This window comes from Coregonus clupeaformis, unplaced genomic scaffold (genome assembly GCF_020615455.1).
Source record: "Coregonus clupeaformis isolate EN_2021a unplaced genomic scaffold, ASM2061545v1 scaf0012, whole genome shotgun sequence".
NCBI lineage: Eukaryota > Metazoa > Chordata > Actinopteri > Salmoniformes > Salmonidae > Coregonus > Coregonus clupeaformis.
The window spans coordinates 1,167,113-1,189,562 of record NW_025533467.1 but is presented as its reverse complement, the minus strand read 5'-3'; the positions used below and the strand labels follow the sequence as shown (position 1 = coordinate 1,189,562).

The 22,450-nt window shown below is 42.2% G+C and overlaps 1 protein-coding gene across 1 annotated transcript; it reads left to right on the top strand.

Moving 5' to 3' along the window:
- The first annotated feature begins 462 nt into the window (after positions 1–462).
- LOC121545445 (glycerol-3-phosphate dehydrogenase [NAD(+)], cytoplasmic) lies at positions 463–22,019 on the top strand. The gene is made up of 8 exons (XM_041855982.1): positions 463–601; positions 4,786–4,963; positions 7,195–7,335; positions 9,384–9,522; positions 11,902–12,014; positions 12,219–12,455; positions 12,707–12,813; positions 21,386–22,019. The coding sequence occupies exons 1-8, from the start codon at positions 558–560 to the stop codon at positions 21,480–21,482; spliced, it is 1,056 nt and encodes a 351-aa protein (XP_041711916.1). The 5' UTR covers positions 463–557; the 3' UTR covers positions 21,483–22,019.
- Positions 22,020–22,450: the final 431 nt, after the last annotated feature.

Below are 22,450 nucleotides of genomic sequence, written 5' to 3'. Positions count from 1 at the left end.
GAGACAATGAACAACACCCACAGCCATCTGAGGACAGCAGAAGAGATTCATTTGAATTTAGATCCGTGGAATGTTGTGTGTGCAAGCCCTGCTAAACTAATCTGCGTAACAAAGGCTGAATTTTATCCAAGGTCCATATATCCAGTCATCCAAGGTTGCAAGGCTCAGTTTTGATTTGATAGTTTGTCATTGAGAATAATGAAGAGCCTATGTCTCTCTCACAGGTTTTTTTTTTCTTCCCCCAGATGGTGATGTTTGCACCTGTTTTTCTTTTTAAAAGCATAAAGTATGACTTTTAATTTCGAGATTGTCATCAATTACAATTTGCCCACATGGAACTTTTGGCCTAGTTATTCAGACGCCAAATGTTTCATAGGACTTGGATGAAAACAGTGGGCGGGACTGTCTCCCCTCAGACTAACCAATGAAATAAGAGCTAGATCTACCAACCCCGCTGTGCACTGCCTTTACATACAAAGTGACCCTGTGAATGTCCAGTTCACTGTAGCCCGGTTTGTAACAGTGTGCCATTTTGTCAGTCGGCAAGGGTCTTTTCAATGGCAACTCCCAAGAAAGTCTGCATTATTGGCTCTGGCAATTGGTAAGAAAACATATCTATATCGAAGGCTTTGTGTTTGTGTGTGGGTGTACAGGGTGCTGTTGCTAGAGAGACGCAGCATAGCCTATAATCATAACAGAAAGCGTAGTAGCCCATGTGGTTTTGCTTTAGACTACAGACTGGAGACCATATTTATGACAATGTTATGAGACAGACACTTTGTTATAGGCCTACATCATGCACACATCATGCACGTACTGTTTCTCCGATCAAATAGGCCAAATGTATGGCTATCAAAGAAAAATGCGCTTGGATTTGAATATGTTAACAACAAACACCATATCCTAAAAACAGCAAATACAAATGCGCTTGGATTTGAATATGTTAACAACAAACATCATATCCTAAAAACAGCACAGGTCAGAATAAAATGGACAATATGGAATGAAATGATCCCAGTAAGCAAAAATTACGTTGAAAAGATGTCTAACATGCTGACCACACTGCACGCGTCGCAAAACAAATGCGTGGCCAGGCGGTAAAAGTAGAACTTGGTTCTATTTGTGATGCTTGACACGCTGCATGTCCTGCCTCTCCCATCTCCTCATTGGTTTTTAGGAACATATACCCACATGGGTGATTGAAAGACGGGAACTGAGGTCCAAACTCCAGTCCAGTTGGTGGTGGTAATGCACCTTAAAGTTGGTTGCTACCGCCATATAAACTCCAAAGAAGAAGAAGAAGCCATTACTAGAAACAAACTCTGTTTACACTTTTATTACATTTACATTTTAGTCATTTAGCAGACGCTCTTATCCAGAGCGACTTACAGTTAGCACATACATTATTTTATTTTATCTGTGGATTAATTGTCAGAGTAGAGGACCATGTGCATTTCAGGGAAAATAACAACCCAATGTTTATATCCCAGGACAAATGAGCTAGTAACAGCAAGCTAGCTAGCTAAATGTACAAATGTTTAATGCTTTTCGACCTATCTCCAAATTTAATAGTTGGTTCAGAGTTAGTTTTGATATTTCAACCTGCGTGTCCTGAGCGCGTCTGGTGTGGGTGGACAAAATCAACATGCGCGCGATGGCTAACGTGGACGCACGCGTGCGGGCGGTCTGGTCAGCATGTAAAAGTATTTTCCAGACGTTGAAGTTAGGTCCATTTTAGGTTCTGAATCAAAGGTGAAAATAACGTATTTTCCGGACGTTTAAAATATGTATTTTCCGGACGTTGAAAATACGTTTTTTTCCTGACGTGGAAATCCGGTCAATTTTCAGTTCTGAATGATAGTTGAAAATAAGTTTTTCGGGACGTTGAAAATATGTACTTTCCGGACATTGAAAATACGTATTTTCTGGACGTGAAATCAAGTTCATTTTCGGTTCTGAATGAAAGTTGAAAATACGTTATTTACAGACATTGAAAATACAATTTTGGCCAAATTTCAACTGCACATACATTCTCAATTAAGTAAGCATTAAGCTATATCAAAATAATTATTTATTATTATTTATTATAGGAAACAGGAGCCAACTGAAGATTGCAACATAGAATACTTACTATTGCGCCCAAAAAGCTTTAAAAGTGGCAGTGATGATGTTCAAAGTCTCCAGTCTACAGAATAAACCAACAGACCACTTCAACTACAAAAATATTCTCAGTAACGGTTACAGAAATATTGTTTTCTTGATATGACTGTGATATGTTGTTGCTTATCTACCTTATAAGATAAAAGCGTCTGCTGAATGACCAAAATGTAAATGTAAAAACAAACACTTGCAAAGCATGCTGGGTATTATTATAATAAGCTCCGCCCCCAAACAAGTACACATTTGGGTCAGTCCAGCCCGGACCAAATCTGAACCAAGCATAGAAGTCTATGTTTGGGCCAAATCAGGGCCAGACCAGACCAAATCTGAACCAAACATAGACGTCTATGATTGGTTCAGATTTGGTCCGATCTGGACCGGACCAAAAACAACGTCCTTGGACGTTATAATCAAGGCCGGTCTGGACCGCACCAAAAAAAGACAGCGGTCAAACTTTTTTCATTAAGTAACCCGACATTTTTACTGGATATGTGTGCAACCAAAGTTCAACATTCACCTTATGCTACTATTTCTGCCAAGTCTACGCATACAATTTGATGCATACGTTTGATATATCCAACGTATGCACCACACAGATCACAGTTATGCACTGCAATTGCCTCTGAAACGCAACGCTGCAAGGCAAACGCAGCGTTATATTGTAAATGAATGTACTTCCAGTGTACCAATATGCAATGATGCTGTCGGTCTGATTTACCTCGTTTACATCGTGACATATTTCATTACGCCGTACGTCATCTTCATGTAATCTTGTTCCGTTACTGGACGGAGAGCATAGGGCAGCCATTCTCAACTGGCAGACTGCGGTCCGGATCTGGACCCAGAATGGGGTCAAAACGGGCCGCTTTCAACTTACTTCTGTTGAGAGTTGTACTAGTAGAATGGCTGCACACGGTGCAATTAATTTGGTAGTGCATGGTCATTTTTCCTCGTTATGTCATACACTAACAGACCTGGAGGAGAGCCTAGTCTCTTATCAGAGATCGCATTTATTTTGGGAGATTGCAAATTGTTTCAGGTGATAATACAACTTTTTCCTCAACTTGTTTCTCTAACTTCCTAGCAAGTCGAGCTAGCTTACAGAGCAGCTAGCTAGTTAACAAGCTAAAAGCTAGGCTAGGTTGAATATACTGTAGCTAGCGACCACCTAATACTTATCCTCAAAAAGAAACAAAAACAGAAGGCAACAGTCATATAATATAATGTGTTTAGCAGCCAATGTGTATTATTTAATATTACTATTAAAATAGTACTCACTTATAGGAATGGGTAATTGTTTACTAGCTATACCATCACTGAAAACCACATATTTTCATCTTGTTCTGTAGTTTGGTAGCTTCCTGTTCTATTAACGGAATCTAGCTGCACTAAAGACGAGCTGATCATAGCGAAGAAGAGAATACTTCTGCATTTCCCGCTTTGTAAACACATTGATTCTCTTTGCAAATAGGCTCCAACTAACTCCTGATGGGTAGCTGATATGCATATCTTAAATAGCCAAAATGATGTCTTAAGCTTAGGTCAGGAATCCGTACTAGGCTAATAAAGCCAATGCAACTGCCTGTTTTACAAACGGTACAACACGGATCGGCATTCATTAAATTGCATTGCAGGCCGACACTGTAGGCTACACCAGAGTCATCTAAATATATGGTTCTGGGCTACCCCACTGGGCAAGAACTGGTTGAATCAACATTGTTTCCACATAATTTCAACCCCAAAATTCAGTGATGACGTTGAATCATCGTGGAAAAATTATTGGATTTGCAAACAGTCATCAACGTAAGGGATTTTCATATTTTTTTCACCCAACTTTTAACCTAAATCCAATGACAGGGTGAATTTTTAGTTGATTTCACGTTGAATTCACATTAGTTGACAACTCAATCAAATGTAAATAAAAACTAGACGTTGAACTGACGCCCAGTGGGTTGCTAGGCCCTATTCTAGTTTTGCGGGAATAGGAGAAGGGCGGCAATTTTTTTGTCTCACCTAGGCGGCAGAACGGCCAGGACCAGGCCTGGGCGTGCTGCAGCTAGCTAGCATGCCTAGTTAGATAATTCTAGCAGCATTTCCCATGGAAACAAGTCACTCGAGCGGTAGCTACATGATGCTGACCCTTGCCTTGCAGTAAAGCTGCTCTTGGATTGTAATGATAGCACCACAGGTATTTATTTGAGTAATGAGATTCATCTTACATTGTTGCATTATGTAACGTTTAACCAGAATTGGCCACTGAATGCAAGGCCAGCAAACAAACTAACTTTAGCTGGTCAACAATCCAAGTGATGATCAAGCCTTCAACCATAAAACGGACAGGGAGGGTGCAGCAACTACCATTTGCCTATTTAATAGGATAATTGATGGTCAATCTTGCAAGTTGCAAATTTGCAATAAGATTTAGTTGTTTGTGCTCTGGGCTCTTTCCAAAAAGTATTTTGGGCATTTGCATTGTTCAATCTAGGGTGCATGTGCACAGTTCAGATGTTCTTTCCGAAAATCGCAGATAGAATAGAATAGGTATTCTAGGTGTCTAGGTATTGAATTAAATAATGGACGACAAACTTAAAGGCATGATTATATTGCAATTTATCTACTATACAGGGGCTCTGCTATTGCCAAAATAGTGGGTTCCAATGCTGCGCAGAACTCCAAGTTTGACAACACAGTGACCATGTGGGTGTTTGAGGAGATGGTGGATGGTCGCAAGCTGACAGAGATCATTAACACCGACCATGAGAACGTCAAGTACCTGCCTGGACACAAGCTACCCCCCAATGTGGTGAGAAACACATCAAACGCCACTATGTGTTGTAATCCTACTCGGGAATGGGATTTATTTTTCTATAATCCTTTATTCACATAATTTAAATTGACCTACCCCTAAACCAATACCCTTTTTGCCTGTATCAATGTTACCCTGATCACATCTTGCCAAATGCTGTGTGACCGTTTCTTCTGTCACAACTAGGAGGTCCTAATGTGATGAGTAATAAACTGCTGTGGGGAATAGGGCCCGATGTCTGCTGCTGGTCCATGTGTGTAAAGGGTCAGCCCTGGCTCAGTTATTATGTGTTGCAACTGCAACTGTCCTTGCAGCTCTCAGTACCTCTCACTACAATCCCCACCACTATAGTATTGTGAATCCCTGCCACCTGGCTTTTGTAGGATGGGTCATTCTGACTTGACTGATTTAGCACAGACCAACCAGTCACTGCATTATGGAACACAATTATAAAATTAAACCTTATAATGAAATCATTTTTTGCAGGAGGCCAAATTTTGATGCCTTTGATTTAGCTTTGTGCACTATGGCACACGCTATTTAGAACTGATAACGGATTCATTTTACAATGTGCAAGGACTACTGTGGCTTCACCCCCCCTTGGCATTTTTCCTATTTTGTTGCCTTACAACCTGGAATTAAAATGGATTTTTTGGGAGTTTGTATCATTTCATTTACACAACATGCCTACCACTTTGAAGATGCAAAATATTTTTTTATTGTGAAACAAACAACAAATAAGACAAAAAAACAGGAAACTTGAGCGTGCATAACTATTCTACATAGTCAATACTTTGTAGAGCCACCTTTTGCAGCAATTACAGCTGCAAGTCTCTTGGGGTATGTCTCTATAAGCTTGGCACATCTAGTCACTGGGATTTTTGCCCATTCTTCAAGGCAAAACTGCTCCAGCTCCTTCAAGTTGGATGGGTTCCGCTGGTGTACAGCAATATTTAAGTCATACCACAGATTATCAAATGGATTGAGGTCTGGGCTTTGACTAGGCCATTCCAAGACATTTAAATGTTTCCCCTTAAACCACTCGAGTGTTGCTTTAGCAGTATGCTTAGGGTCATTGTCCTGCTGGAAGGTGAACCTCCGTCCCAGTCTCAAATCTCTGGAAGGCTGAAACAGGTTTCCCTCAAGAATTTCCCTGTATTTAGCGCCATCCATCATTCCTTCAATTATGACCAGTTTCCCAGTCCCTGCCGATGAAAAACATCCCCACAGCATGGATGGTGTTCTCTGGGTGATGAGAGTTGTTGGGTTTGCGCCAGACATTTTCCTTGATGTCCAAAAAACTCAATTTTAGTCTCATCTGACCAGAGTACCTTCTTCCATATGTTTGGGGGGTTCCCACATGGCTTTTGGCGAACACCAAACGTGTTTGCTTATTTTTTCTTTAAGCAATGGCTTTTTTTCTGGCCACTCTTCCGTAAAGCCCAGCTCTGTGGAGTGTACGGCTTAAAATGGTCCTATGGACAGATACTCCAATCTCCGCTTTGGAGCTTTGCAGCTCCTTCAGGGTTATCTTTGGTCTCTTTGTTGCCTCTCTGATTAATGCCCTCCTTGCCTGGTCCGTGAGTTTTGGTGGGCGGCCCTCTCTTGGCAGGTTTGTTGTGGTGCCAGATTCTTTCAATTTTTTAATAATGGATTTAATGGTGCTCCGTGGGATGTTCAAAGTTTCGGATATTTTTTGATAACCCAACCCTGATCTGTACTTCTCCACAACTTTGTCCCTGACCTGTTTGGAGAGCTCCTTGGTCTTCGTGGTGCCGCTTGCTTGGTGGTGCCCCTTGCTTAGTGGTGTTGCAGACTCTGGGGCCTTTCAGAACAGGTGTACATATACTGAGATCATGTGACAGATCATGTGACACTTAGATTGCACACAGGTGGACTTTATTTAACTAATTATGTGACTTCTGAAGGTAATTGGTTGCACCAGATCTTATTTAGGGGCTTCATTGCAAAGGGAAGGAATACATATGCACGCACCACTTTTCCCCAAAAATATTTTTTTATTTTTTTCATTCCACTTCACCAATTTGGACTATTTTGTGTATGTCCATTACATGAAATATAAATACAAATCCATTTAAATTACAGGTTTTAATGCAACAAAATAGGAAAAACGCCAAGGGGGTTGAAAACTTTTGCAAGGCATTGTATATTAGACAAACAGGCTAAGGCCAGTGCCCTGACTGTCCCCTCTCCTTTCTCTCCCCCAGTTGGCTGTTCCTGAGCTGGTGGACGCTGCCAAGGAAGCAGACATCCTAGTGTTTGTGATACCCCACCAGTTCATCGGCAGAGTGTGTGACACCATGAAGGGGAAGATAAAGAGCGATGCACTAGGAATGTCACTCATCAAGGTTTGGCTAAGGGCCTCATTACACTACACTACTACACTTTGATAACGCAAACTAGGTCCAGGAGAGATACTTGTGTAGTGTAAAGAGACAGATCTAGATTCAAATCTCTCTTTAAGGGATGTCTCCCATACTACCATCTGGAGGTAGTGTGGGAGACATCTACACAACATCCCCCCTCTGAGTGGTACAGTGTAAAGACAAAGGCTCTCCCACACCACATGTTCCTGCAATAATTACCTTAAAACCATTAGACAGCATTTTTGCTCTGTTAGCCAAATAGAAAATGAAAGGCTTTTAAAATATCCACACATTTGTGAATCATTGCATTAATCAATCGTGCCACACTATGTGCAAAATGGTTTAGATGGGAAGCTCCTGTATAATTTAAATTGCTATCCTTATTTTGTTTGTCTATATACTATGGTATTTACGGTATGCTAATAGCTGCACCTACAGGTGAAGCAGGAATGTGCCTTTGGTCATGCTACATCCAAGTCTGATGTTGAAGAGAGATAGATTTCACTACACATATTTTACAAATGTAAATCCATCCTAATACCCATGCTCTCCTCACTGTGAATGGGCTGTGTGTGTTTCTCAACCTTTTTTACATAAGGGACTGGATTGGCTGGGTTTGGTGCTCCTTTGGGGACTATTCTAATTAAAACTAGCACTTGAGAACTTATGAAATCGGTGCTTGTTAATTTTCTTACACACTGGTCACTCAATCCTTGAGAAAACTTGTCCTACTCTGTCCTTATCTTGATCCTTGGAAGAAACTATCTGACCCTCATTATCATGCTCTGTCAATCATTGACTCCTTCAGCCTCTTGGATTACAAATTAAGGGGTGGTTTACAGTACACAGATTACAGTAAAACTAAGCCTGGACTAAAAAGCAACCTAAATGGAGAATCTCATTGAAAATACCTTTTAGGCCAGGGTTAGGCTTATGCTGCATTCATAACCAAGTAGGAAGGTGGAAATAACCAGTTATGAAGTCGTAAATACTAGTTAGATGCATTCACGTGCTTTGAACTCGTTGAGAAACGCCCATTGGCTAATGGCCAACAAGCTGCGTCAACCATGAACTAAAAGTACAGCTATCAAATCAAATGTATTGGTTATTGCGAGTGTAGTGAAATGCTTGTGCTTCTAGTTCTGACAGTGCGGCAATATCTAGCAAGTAATATCTAACAGTTCCACAACAAATATCTAATACACACAAAAGGAATGGAATAGTTCTTCCCGGCTGTATGGAATAACACTTTTTCTGGGCTAACAAAATACTGCAAAGTTTCCTAAGGACTAGAATCGACGCAGCCCTTTCTGTCGGCGCCATTTTAGCCGACCATCATGCTTGTAAACAAATTATAGTGTTCAAAAAACATATTAATATATTGCTTTTTATAAATCATGTTTTGTTGTTGCATTTAATTGACAAAAATGCTGTTATCGTATAATTCCCATAGTAGGTGACGTCAGAGGTCAGCATGTAGGAGAAGTCGGAGTTCAGGGATGATAGACGAGTTTCCCACTTGTAATTACCAGTTGGAGGGGTGTTTCCAGTCGTATATGGTAAATACCACCTTCTCAGTTGGTTATGAACGCAGGGTTAATCTATGTCCAGGAAACCACCCCTAAAGGTTTTAAAGCAGTAGTTTCAAGTTTTATTAGTCGTATGTACTGTATACACATGGTATACACTGTCCAACGAAATGCTTACTTGCAGGATCCTTCTCAACAATCCAATAACAAATAAGAAAATATAAGAATACATCAAGTAAATGGCTCAGTAGAATAGAATAGACATTTTAGCATAAGCACAATTTATAGCACAATGTATCAAGGAAGGGAGGATTGGGGGGCAAGTGTTTAAATTGTGCAGTATTAGCAATAATAAATAAGTAGTGTTGCCAGATTCTGATTGTGTTAATGTGATGTTATTATGTAGTTAAATGCTCCACTGTAATATACAGTACCTCTCTTGAATTGCTTTATTGTGCGTACCGTATACTGAGTACTCATGTTCTGTGTGTTCTACTCCAGGGTGTGGATGAGGGTCCTGATGGGCTGAAGCTCATCTCTGATGTGATCCAGGAGAAGCTGGGCATCACCATGAGTGTGTTGATGGGGGCCAACATCGCCAACGAAGTCGCCGATGAGAAGTTCTGTGAGACCACTATCGGTTAGACTCATGGGGTTAAGGGGAACATTTACTTAGGAGAGAAAATTAACCTTGTGAAAATGAACTTTGTGGGCTGGGTTATCATTACATACAGTGGGGAGAACAAGTATTTGATACACTGCCGATTTTGCAGGTTTTCCTACTTACAAAGCATGTAGAGGTCTGTAATTTTTATCATAGGTACACTTCAACTGTGAGAGACGGAATCTAAAACAAAAATCCAGAAAATCACATTGTATGATTTTTAAGTAATTAATTTGCATTTTATTGCATGACATAAGTATTTGATACATCAGAAAAGCAGAACTTAATATTTGGTACAGAAACCTTTGTTTGCAATTACAGAGATCATACGTTTCCTGTAGGTCTTGACCAGGTTTGCACACACTGCAGCAGGGATTTTGGCCCACTCCTCCATACAGACCTTCTCCAGATCCTTCAGGTTTCGGGGCTGTCGCTGGGTAATACGGACTTTCAGCTCCCTCCAAAGATTTTCTATTGGGTTCAGGTCTGGAGACTGGCTAGGCCACTCCAGGACCTTGAGATGTTTCTTACGGAGCCAATCCTTAGTTGCCCTGGCTGTGTGTTTCGGGTCGTTGTCATGCTGGAAGACCCAGCCACGACCCATCTTCAATGTTCTTACTGAGGGAAGGAGGTTGTTGGCCAAGATGTCGCGATACATGGCCCCATCCATCCTCCCCTCAATACGGTGCAGTCGTCCTGTCCCCTTTGAAGAAAAGCATCCCCAAAGAATGATGTTTCCACCTCCATGCTTCACGGTTGGGATGATGTTCTTGGGGTTGTACTCATCCTTCTTCTTCCTCCAAACACGGCGAGTGGAGTTTAGACCAAAAAGCTATATTTTTGTCTCATCAGACCACATGACCTTCTCCCATTCCTCCTCTGGATCATCCAGATGGTCTATGGCAAACTTCAGACGGGCCTGGACATGCGCTGGCTTGAGCAGGGGGACCTTGCGTGCGCTGCAGGATTTTAATCCATGACGGCGTAGTGTGTTGCTAATGGTTTTCTTTGAGACTGTGGTCCCAGCTCTCTTCAGGTCATTGACCAGGTCCTGCCGTGTAGTTCTGGGCTGATCCCTCACCTTCCTCATGATCATTGATGCCCCACGAGGTGAGATCTTGCATGGAGCCCCAGACCGAGGGTGATTGACCGTCATCTTGAACTTCTTCCATTTTCTAATAATTGCGCCAACAGTTGTTGCCTTCTGACCAAGCTGCTTGCCTATTGTCCTGTAGCCCATCCCAGCCTTGTGCAGGTCTACAATTTTATCCCTGATGTCCTTACACAGCTCTCTGGTCTTGGCCATTGTGGAGAGGTTGGAGTCTGTTTGATTGAGTGTGTGGACAGGTGTCTTTTATACAGGTAACGAGTTCAAACAGGTGCAGTTAATACAGGTAATGAGTGGAGAACAGGAGGGCTTCTTAAAGAAAAACTGTCTGTGAGAGCCGGAATTCTTACTGGTTGGTAGGTGATCAAATACTTATGTCATGCAATAAAATGCAAATTAATTACTTAAAAATCATACAGTGTGATTTTCTGGATTTTTGTTTTAGATTCCGTCTCTCACAGTTGAAGTGTACCTATGATAAACAATTACAGACCTCTACATGCTTTGTAAGTGGGAAAACCTGCAAAATCGGCAGTGTATCAAATACTTGTTCTCCCCACTGTACGTTTGAATGGCGTGCTGTCCCTTGTCTTTTTCCCTTCCTGAAAATGCCTCTTAATAGTTTGGGTAGATTATACAGCACAGTGCAAACTGAAAAGTAAGGCACGCATTAATATAAACTGTTTTGAGAGTTGGTCCATTTTGTCAGTGTGTGTGTAGACATTAGTAAAGGTGTTCACCATAGATGTTAGAAGTTTAGTTGTTAGAGACTGAACTGGAGTAGAAAAAAGTAGGGACAGCCTTTGCCAGATTTAATCAACCTGCAATAAAACAATGTCTCTGCTCAAGACTGCCATGTCAGCATGGGGGTAAAAGTCTGGCTGTTTACATTACAGAGAGTGAGCTGGCTTGTTTTACGGTAGTTCTGTACACTTGTAATTGTATGCAGCACTAGTGAACTCTGGTATGTCATTTCTGTACTGTGTATTTCAAACATGACATTGAGCATGTCTAGGGCCAAGTTGTTCCTTACCGTGTGACCTGCCCATGAAAACACTGTGCCCTAGCCTATAAGTCTGGGCCCTGAGTGGACCTTGAGTTTTTCTGGGTTAAGCCACGTGGTCTGGAAAAACTCCAGAACTAAGCATGACAATACAAGAGTGGTGAAGTATTTGAACGGGGTGGTTGTGAAAGATACGGATGTTAGGATCGAAAAGGGTCATTTCTCATTCTCCCTCTCTCCCCAGGATGTAAGAATACAGAACATGGGGCTTTGCTGAAGGAACTCATGCAGACCAGTAACTTCCGGGTCACGGTAGTGGAGGAGTCCGATGTGGTTGAAATCTGTGGAGCACTGAAGGTGAGCACTCAACCGTTAAGAGATTCTGCTTGGCCTCGTCTTACTTCATGTCTAGTCATGTTGTCTCGATGTCTGAATCTCAATTAATCTACTTCTTACTGAAAACATAAAAGGGTAGTGAGAAGAGGGCTAGACGAGAGAAAGCGTGCTTGTAAGAAACTACTGCCCTAATGTGTTGAAGCCATTAACCTCTGCGGCTGTCAGAACATTGTGGCGGTGGGGGCGGGCTTCTGTGACGGCCTGGGCTTCGGGGACAACACGAAGGCGGCGGTGATCCGGCTGGGCCTGATGGAGATGATCGCCTTCGCACGAATCTTCTGCACTGCCGGGCCCGTCTCCTCTGCCACCTTCCTGGAGAGCTGTGGCGTTGCCGACCTCATCACGACCTGCTACGGCGGCCGCAACCGCAAAGTGGCCGAAGCCTTTGCTAAAGGGGGGAAGGTGAGAGGGGACGTTACTAATTGGCTTTTAGGGTCGATATAAAAATGAAGGTTTGAATTATAGCATTTAGGATTGGAAGGGGGAAAAATACAGTAGATGAACGCTGTAATTATTAGGTTTGAAAATAAAGGGGGCCACAGATAAAGTTAGTAAAGTAAAGAGAGTGAGTTTCATTTCAATGTTGTTTTGGAGAGTGGTGTAATACTACAATAGTAGTCTTGACTTAACTGCCATGTCTGTATTCTGCTCAGTCAATTGAAGAGCTGGAGAAAGAGATGCTGAATGGACAGAAGCTCCAGGGACCAGCAACAGCAGCTGAAGTCCATGTTATCCTAAAGAACAAAAATCTGCTTGACAAGTAGGCACAGAAATCAAACCACTCTTTCACCTGTAATACCTTGCTAAAACCAAGTATAGAGTTTATTTGTTATAATTCATTGGTATTAGATTTAAAAGGTGATCGAATAGCTCCTGATTTGTAATGTCATTAATGCATTTCTTTTGAAGCAATGTTTAAAAAAAAATGTACAAGTAATAGGTTGGTTTATTTTTAAGTTTAAATTTCCCACGTATCTCGTTAAAGTTTTGACCAATGAGGTAACTTGTTAAGTTGTGGCCAATGGGAGAGTGGACTGGTTGCTGGGAAGAAAAGAGAGGAAAAAGTTGAGAGGAGAAAGAGGAGAGACGTTAGTGGCGTTGGGGAAGGAAAAACGCACCCAAGGAAACGATAAAGATAAAAAAAACTATACCTACAGAGTTTGTTTTAAAGGGAAATCCTGATTTTATTTCTATAAGAAAGTGTTTATTAGTTCGTTAAGAAAGACCTAGTAGAGACTGAAGCTGCCGTCACATTGTGGAGACATTCGACATCCTAGAGGTTAGCCTAGCATCGTGCAAGACTTGGAGAGAATTGCTTGTGACGACCAACGAGTTCGGGTTTCAACGGATGTCTGTTGCTGCTACGGATTACTGGCTGCATTGATAGCTGTGTCCGCTGTGGATCTTGTGAGGACACCTGCACGGAACTACTATATTTTGCTGAGGCATTATCTACAAGTAGTGAGTAACTACACATGTGTGGTGGACTTCAGGACTTTATGTATGTCGTCATTTTTTTATGAGCTCCAACGCGCCTAGGGTTTAAGCAAGCTTGCAAATAATTTGGACATGGGTTGTGGGAAAATCATTGGGGTTTATAATTTGTATTTCTTTTGATGTGATATATTGAACATTTCATTAATATAGATATTGAACCTTATGTCTGTTGTATTGGTGGAGTCATTTACTGTTTCAGTTTCATTTAATGCATGGGAAAGCATATCCTGATACCAATAACCAAGTCTATAATCATTCTATCTGAAGTTAATACCCTATTTGTCATTCACCCTAGCAAGTTTACAATAGGGATTCTTATTGGAGATGTCCTTCTCACCTAATATCCCATGCTGTTCAGATATTCTAAATAAGGTAATATCTTGAGAGTCAAATTCGAGCCTGGTGAGAGGGTTACATTTTTGGGGGCTCGTCCGGGGATCTTGGTTATTGTTGATGGGATATTTTTGACTCCCATTTGACAATTTTGAATTGAAATTTTGGATTTTCTTCTGACATTGCTGTATAGGCATAAACCTACAACATGCATGTTGAAGAGATTGTTACCTGGTGTAGAGAGAAACAGCTAGCTACTAATCGTGCAGTTGTCCTTAGCAGTGTTACAGATGATGTGTCTGATGAGGTTCTGCTGGAAACGCTGACTTATGTTAAGGCTTTTGGTAAAATTAGACTGCATGGTCGTTGTTCCTATTCAGCTGGTAACAAGCAGTATGTTTTGGTAGAGATATCAAACAACCTTAACGAAATAGCTGTGCCAAGTGTTGTTGGGATACCTGGAGAGTTGGGTCCCTGGCCTGTACCATGTAGTTTCACAAGTCACATCTCCAGTTGAGAGAGAGGGTGAAGATTTCCAGGCAAAGCTATTATCCTTTCTGAGATATGAAGGGAAGACTGTGGCTGATGTTAAAGGCCTGGTAAGTCCCTCTGGTGCTGACCTCAACGCTGAACTGGTTACTGCCATAAGTTCACTGGTAGAAAAATGCAACAATGTGCCATCTGAGACTCAGAGTTACCGTAAGCTACGTATGTTCTCAGGTGTGAAGCCCACTCCTAGTGGAGAGGAAGAGTATGATGCATGGGCTGAGCAAACCACCCATTTTCTAGAGGAATGGCAGTGCACCGACAATGTGAAAAACAGAGAATAATAGAAAGTCTTAAAGGGCCTGCTGCTGACATTGTGAGGTTCTTTAGGACCGGAAACCCCTCATGCTACAGCGATCGAATACATGAAGGCTCTAGAAACCGCATTCGGTACCACCGAAAGTGCACCTGATCTCATGGTAAGGTTCAGAAGCACATTCCAGAGTGAAGGAGAGAAGCTTTCAGCTTACCTATTGAGACTTGACAAATTGCTACACACTGTATATCGAAAAGGAGGCATTGAGCTGTCAGAGATGAATCGCATACGCATTGGCCAAGTAGCGAGAGGTGCATCCTCACATGACATGGTTGCGCCTCGTATTCGCATGACCTATAAGCTGCGTGATCCACCAACCTTTACTGAGCTGCTGCAGGAGGTAAGGGAGGAGGAGGACATGATTCAAGACAGGAACACAACGAAGAGTGTTGTGAAGTCATCAGCTGTTGCTCCTGTTGCTACAGTTTGTGAAGAAGCTAATACTGAGATAGAAGTGCTGAGAAAAGAGCTAAAAGGTTTGAAAATTGAAATGACACGTCTCATGTCTGCTAACGTCACAGCAGCTCACTCTGACACACAAAGGTCAGATGTTGCACTTAAAAGCAAAAAGAAAAGGGTAAATCCATCACAAGAACAGACACAGGCCGACAGAAACCCTGGAGTGTTCTGTTATAGATGTGGAGAAGATGGCCATTTCAAGAGAAACTGTGAAGGTGGAAGAGAACTTGAGGAAAGTCAACACACGCCTGATCAAACAAAAACGGTCTATGGAAACTACAGAGGGACCCAGTAAAGGAGCGGCCTGACGTCCCGGTGAAGACACGTTCCACAAAGTGCCACAAGTATGAAGACATGAAAGACATGCTACCTACAGGTTTAGTTGGCCCAAGTTCTGTCGTTTCTGTACAGATTGAAGGTGTTTATACTAAAGCTTTACTAGATAGTGGTTCTCAGATTACTCTACTTTACAGATCCTTTTATGACAAGTACCTGACGCATTTGCCATTGATTCCTATAGGAAACTTAGAGATATGGGGCCTTAGCTCTGAGCAGTATCCATATGATGGCTATTTGTCGCTCAAGCTTGAGTTCTCGGGATCGGTTGTGGGCGTAGCAGAGACCATTGAAGCACTTGTGTTGGTATGTCCAGATCCGGCCATGAAAGGTGACGTGTCTATTCTGGTCGGCACAAATACGTCTGTAGTGAAGAGACTTATGACTGCTTGCAGAGAAAAGGAAGGTGAAGGTTTCCTTAGCACACTACAAGTTCATCCTGCTATCAAGGAGGCATATGAGAGGATGAGAGAAAGCTCAACTGATGATGATGAGAAGAAAGGAACGGTCTGGTTTGCACAGACAAAACCTGTCACCCTGCCACCTGGTGGGCAGGCGAGAGTTACTGGAATTCCAAAGTTTCCTGGGGTACCTTCTACTCAAACCCTTCTGGTAGAGAGGCCTGAAGAACCCCGGTTCCCTGAAGAATTACTAGTGAGGCCTGAAATCCAGACGGTTGCAGTTGTGTCGTCTAGAAGAATCACCCTTACTGTCAGGAATGTCTCGACAAAGGAGATCACTCTGAAACGAGGTATGCCTATTGCTCATCTGTTTCCTGTAGATATTGCTCCTGGGTCTCCATTGAAACGAGAGCAGGATTCATCTGAGAAGTTGACGTCTTCTTCATTCAACTTTGGAGATTCTCCAGTGCCTGAGGGATGGAAGAAGAGGTTATGTGAAAAGATGATGGAACGGAAAGAAGTGTTCTCAACACATGAGTTTGATGTGGGTTGTTCAAAGAGTACTCATCACACCATCAGAGTTACTGAAGACAAACCGTTTAGGGAGAGATCTCGCCGCTTGGCTCCAGCTGATGTTGAAGATGTAAGGAAGCATCTAAATAACTTGAAAAGTTCTGGGATCATATCTGAGTCGAGAAGCCCCTATGCATCTCCTATTGTGGTGGTGAGGAAAAGAATGGCACCATACGCATGTGTGTTGATTACAGGACCCTCAACAAGCGCACTGTTCCCGACCAGTACACAGTCCCACGTGTGGAGGATGCTCTGACATGTTTGAGTGGGAGCAAATGGTTCAGTGTGTTAGATCTCCGAAGCGGATACTATCAAATCCCAATGGGTGACACAGATAAAGAGAAGACTGCATTTATCTGTCCAGTTGGATTTTACCAATTTGAGAGGATGCCACAGGGTGTGTCCGGAGCACCTGCAACATTTCAACGTGTCATGGAACAGACAGTTGGAGACATGAATCTACTCGAAGTTCTTGTTTACCTTGACGACTTAATCGTGTTTGGAAGGACGCTGGAAGAACACGAGCAGAGGTTGCTCAAGGTGTTGGACCGCTTGAAAAGTGAAGGCCTAAAACTGTCCCTTGACAAGTGTCAGTTTTGCCGCACATCTGTCAACTATGTTGGACATATCATATCCCAGAATGGAGTGGCCACAGACCCATCAAAAATTGAAGCTGTCACCACGTGGCCAAGGCCTGAAACTGTGACTGCTCTGCGTTCTTTCCTAGGATTCTGTGGATATTACAGGAGATTTGTGAAAGACTACTCTAAAGTGAGTTACCCCCTGAATCAGCTCTTATGTGGATATCTTCCCGCAGGCAAGAAAGGGAGAAAGCCCAAGGAAGAGGTGAAAGCCTACTTCAACAACTCAGAACCATTTGGATCAAGGTGGAATGAGAAGTGTGAATTGGCATTCGAGACATTGAAGGAAAGCCTCACAAAAGCTCCTGTGTTAGCTTTTGCTGATCCTCAGTTACCATACGTTCTACATGTAGATGCTAGCCGTGAAGGGTTAGGTGGAGTACTGTACCAAGACCAAGGTGAGGGTCTGCGTCCTGTGGCATTTGTGAGTCGAAGCCTGACCGCTTCTGAACGCAACTACCCAGCTCACAAGTTAGAGTTTCTTGCGTTGAAGTGGGCCGTGGTTGATAAACTACATGATTACCTGTATGGGGTCAAGTTCGAGGTTAGAACAGACAACAACCCATTGACATATGTCCTCACGTCCGCAAAACTGGATGCCACTGGTCATCGTTGGCTGGCTGCGTTGTCTACCTATGACTTTAGTCTCAAGTACAGGCCAGGCAGGCAGAACATAGATGCCGATGCTTTATCTCGCCGCCCTCATCAGCAATATGCAATGGAACAAGATTGGAGAGACATTCCTGCATCCGGTGTTAGAGCCATGTGCCAGATGTCTAATGTTGTTAGAATAACTCCTGGATCATCTCATAGTAGAGTGATTGATCAGTTGGGAGCCTCTATGCATGCTGTGCCTCAAGCATACTGTAACCTGAGCATGCTGAAGTCTAACATGCCCAGATTGAGCACTATGGAACTTTCTGCATCGCAACAAGAAGATCCTTGCTTAGGAGAGATGTGGGTTGCTCTTAATAAACATGATATCACCAGGGTGACCAAGACAAAACATCCACTCATCTCTTTGCTCCTGAGAGAGTGGGAGAAGCTAAAGATGGAAGATGGAGTTATGTACAGGATCACACATCCGCCAAACAAGACTCGTCGGTGCTCAGTTACTTCTTCCAGAGAAGTTCAGAACTATGGTTCTCACGTCGCTGCATGATGACTCAGGTCATTTAGGATTTGACAAGACATATGGACTTGTCAGAGACCGGTTCTACTGGCCACGCATGAAGATGGAAGTAGAAGAGTACTGTAAGTCCTGTGCTCGCTGTGTACAGAGGAAAACACTTCCAAAGATAGTTGCGCCGCTTGGTCATATGCAAAGCGATGGACCTATGGACCTTGTGTGTATGGGATTTCCTGTCCATTGAGCCAGACTCCAGTAACACAGCGAATGTTCTTGTCATTACGGATCATTACACAAGATACGCTCAAGCTTTTCCTACGAAGGATCAGAAAGCATCCACGGTCGCCAAGGTATTGTGGGAGAGGTACTTCATCCATTATGGTCTGCCCAAGAGGATGCATAGTGATCAAGGTAGAGATTTTGAAAGTCGACTCATCCATGAGCTACTGAATATGCTTGGAGTGGAGAAGTCAAGGACAACACCATATCATCCTCAGGGAGATCCGCAACCCGAGAGATTCAACCGAACCTTGTTGAACATGCTTGGAACTCTTGATCCTACACGAAAGAACAAATGGAGTCAGTATGTTGGGCATCTAGTGCACTCGTGATAACTGTAGTCGGAATGAAGCGACTGGCTATTCGCCATATTTTTTGATGTTTGGACGTGAAGCTAGATTGCCTGTTGATATTTGTTTTGGAGTCTCGAGTGATAGCTCTTCAGAGAGAACTTACCTCAAGTATGTATCTGATATGAAGAAACAGTTACAAGCTACTTACAAACTTGCTGAGAGCACTGCTGAAAGCAAAACCAAGAAAACAAACAGCGATATGATAAGAAGATCCGCTACACGCAACTTATGCCTGGAGACAGAGTTCTCATACGGAATCTAGGACTGCAAGGAAAACATAAGCTGGCAGATCGCTGGGCCTCTACGCCATATGTGGTGGAAAGTCAGATGTCAAACTTACCTGTGTTTCGTTTGAAGCCTGAAATTGGAGATGGACCCATTAAGATTCTTCATCGAAACCACCTGCTACCACTGGGGCAGAAAGTGCGCATAGAACCTGTGGTTAACATAGAACCAACACCTGGTAGAAGGACCCTGCAAAGAAGGAGGAAGAGAAAGGGAAATGAAAAGTTGCCTGGAAACTGTACTCCTCAGAATGATGAGAAAGTTGAAGAGGTTGAGAATCCAGAAGATGAGAAGGATTTTGACTCAGAAGATGAAGACATCGGAGTATGGTATGAAGTGCCAAATACAAACTGTATAAGCCGAGAAGTGGAAGAGATGTCGGAACCATTTAGCTTGGACTTAGACATAGTTTGGAATCAAATGACAGGGGAACCTGAAAGAGCAGACCAAGTTCTGGAAGTAAAAGAGTCCAGTCAAGAAGCTGAGGTCGCAACTGGAGTTGAAGTAGATGATAATGAGGCATCTAACTCAGTTGAAGAGATTACAGAAGAGGAACGAGAAGTTCAGGGAGAAGTGGAAACTTCGGAGGAAATGGAAGGACCAGGGATAAGAAGATCTCAGAGAGTAAAGAAAGCACCTGTATTACTTACCTATGATAAACCCGGATTTCCAAGTATAGCCCCAGTTGTCAGATATTGTTCCACATTGTACAAGTGGATTGGATAAGGGAAACACAAATGTATCTCATTTTCAATTATCTAACAAGTTTTGTCTCAGCTGTAGGTTGTAGTTAAGAGTTGACACATTTACTTGTCATTACATTTCACTTATGTTTACAAGTCATGAGGACATGCCTATTTTGGTGGGGGGAGAGTGTAATACCTTGCTAAAACCAAGTATAGAGTTTATTTGTTATAATTCATTGGTATTAGATTTAAAAGGTGATCGAATAGCTCCTGATTTGTAATGTCATTAATGCATTTCTTTTGAAGCAATGTTTAAAAAAAAATGTACAAGTAATAGGTTGGTTTATTTTTAAGTTTAAATTTCCCACGTATCTCGTTAAAGTTTTGACCAATGAGGTAACTTGTTAAGTTGTGGCCAATGGGAGAGTGGACTGGTTGCTGGGAAGAAAAGAGAGGAAAAAGTTGAGAGGAGAAAGAGGAGAGACGTTAGTGGCGTTGGGGAAGGAAAAAACGACCCAAGGAAACGATAAAGATAAAAAAAACTATACCTACAGAGTTTGTTTTAAAGGGAAATCCTGATTTTATTTCTATAAGAAAGTGTTTATTAGTTCGTTAAGAAAGACCTAGTAGAGACTGAAGCTGCCGTCACATTGTGGAGACATTCGACATCCTAGAGGTTAGCCTAGCATCGTGCAAGACTTGGAGAGAATTGCTTGTGACGACCAACGAGTTCGGGTTTCAACGGATGTCTGTTGCTGCTACGGATTACTGGCTGCATTGATAGCTGTGTCCGCTGTGGATCTTGTGAGGACACCTGCACGGAACTACTATATTTTGCTGAGGCATTATCTACAAGTAGTGAGTAACTACACATGTGTGGTGGACTTCAGGACTTTATGTATGTCGTCATTTTTTTATGAGCTCCAACGCGCGCCCAGGGTTTAAGCAAGCTTGCAAATAATTTGGACATGGGTTGTGGGAAAATCATTGGGGTTTATAATTTGTATTTCTTTTGATGTGATATATTGAACATTTCATTAATATAGATATTGAACCTTATGTCTGTTGTATTGGTGGAGTCATTTACTGTTTCAGTTTCATTTAATGCATGGGAAAGCATATCCTGATACCAATAACCAAGTCTATAATCATTCTATCTGAAGTTAATACCCTATTTGTCATTCACCCTAGCAAGTTTACAATAGGGATTCTTATTGGAGATGTCCTTCTCACCTAATATCCCATGCTGTTCAGATATTCTAAATAAGGTAATATCTTGAGAGTCAAATTCGAGCCTGGTGAGAGGGTTACACACCCATTGAAGAAACTGATTATACATTAAATGTGATGATTCACTTACCAATAACCTCTTGCTCTGTCACCTCAGTTAAATGCAGATAAAAGGATAAATATGAAATGGTCAAAACAATGCAGTTATTCTCAAAGGACAAAGACTGTGACAACTCAACAATCCCTCCCTCCCTCTCTCCCGTCCCAGGTTCCCACTATTCAACGCTGTGTACCAGATCTGCTACCAGGGCCATCCGATCACAGAGTTCATCAAATGTTTGCAGAACCACCCAGAGCATATGTAGGCTAACAGACTGACCAAGTGCCAGGAGAAGGATCAACACCACTTCCACTTTGTACCGGGTAGGAAAATACGTACACTTCGGTGTACAGCAAGCAGACTCCATCGGACGATGTGAAGTAAAGTTAGCTTGCATTGGACTTGTGGTGTGTGCTGCAGCTATCTACTCTGTACTGTCTAAGGGGTTTTTGTATGTACCGCTATAGTATAAGTGCTTTTCTCCTCCTGGTTTTCAACAGGAGTGTGACCCAGCATGTTTTTGTTGTCACCCAATCAGACGCCACTGTCCATCCTCAGCTGTTATCTTGGTCTGTCCATTGTGACCTCACTTTCTTATTGTTTGGCTTATTCATGTTAATTGTGGTAGGGCGTTGTAGCAGATGCTAGGCTATTTGTGTCCTTCAAATCAAACTTTAGTTGTCACATGCGCCGAATACAACAGGGGTAGACCTTACCGTGAAATGCTTACTTACAAGCCCTTAACCAACAATGCAGTTCAAGAAAGAGTGTATTTACCAAATAAACTAAAGTAAAGAAATTATCAAAAGTAACACAATAAAATAACAATGAGGCTATTTACAGGGGGTACTGGTACCGAGTCAATGTGCGGGGGTACAGGTTAGTCTAGGTAATTTGTACATGTAGGTAGGGGTAAAGTGACTATACATAGATAAGACAGCGGGTAGCAGCAGTGTAAAAACAAATGGGGGAGTCAATGTAAATAGTCCGGGTGGCCGTTTGATTAATTGTCCTTCTCCCTTTTCTAATTCTGAATCTCTCTGCATCCTTTGAGATGTCTTGACTTATACTATATGTATAGTTAGGCTAGATTTGCTTAGCACCTGTTAAAACAATTTAAAGTGCCTTTCTATGCCACATTGCTAAAAAGTCTTGGCTGTTTATGTGCTTTGTGAAACCAAATAGTTTTTCCCCTTATTGTCCTTCCATGAAGCCATTAGTCACCATGACGCT

Coding starts and splice junctions, on each gene's coding strand:
- LOC121545445 (XM_041855982.1), top strand. CDS start 558: ATGGCAACTCCCAAGAAAGTCTGCATTATTGGCTCTGGCAATTG. Junction 12,015..12,218: donor AAATCTGTGGAGCACTGAAG/GTGAGCACTCAA, acceptor TGCGGCTGTCAG/AACATTGTGGCGGTGGGGGC. Junction 12,456..12,706: donor CCTTTGCTAAAGGGGGGAAG/GTGAGAGGGGAC, acceptor TATTCTGCTCAG/TCAATTGAAGAGCTGGAGAA.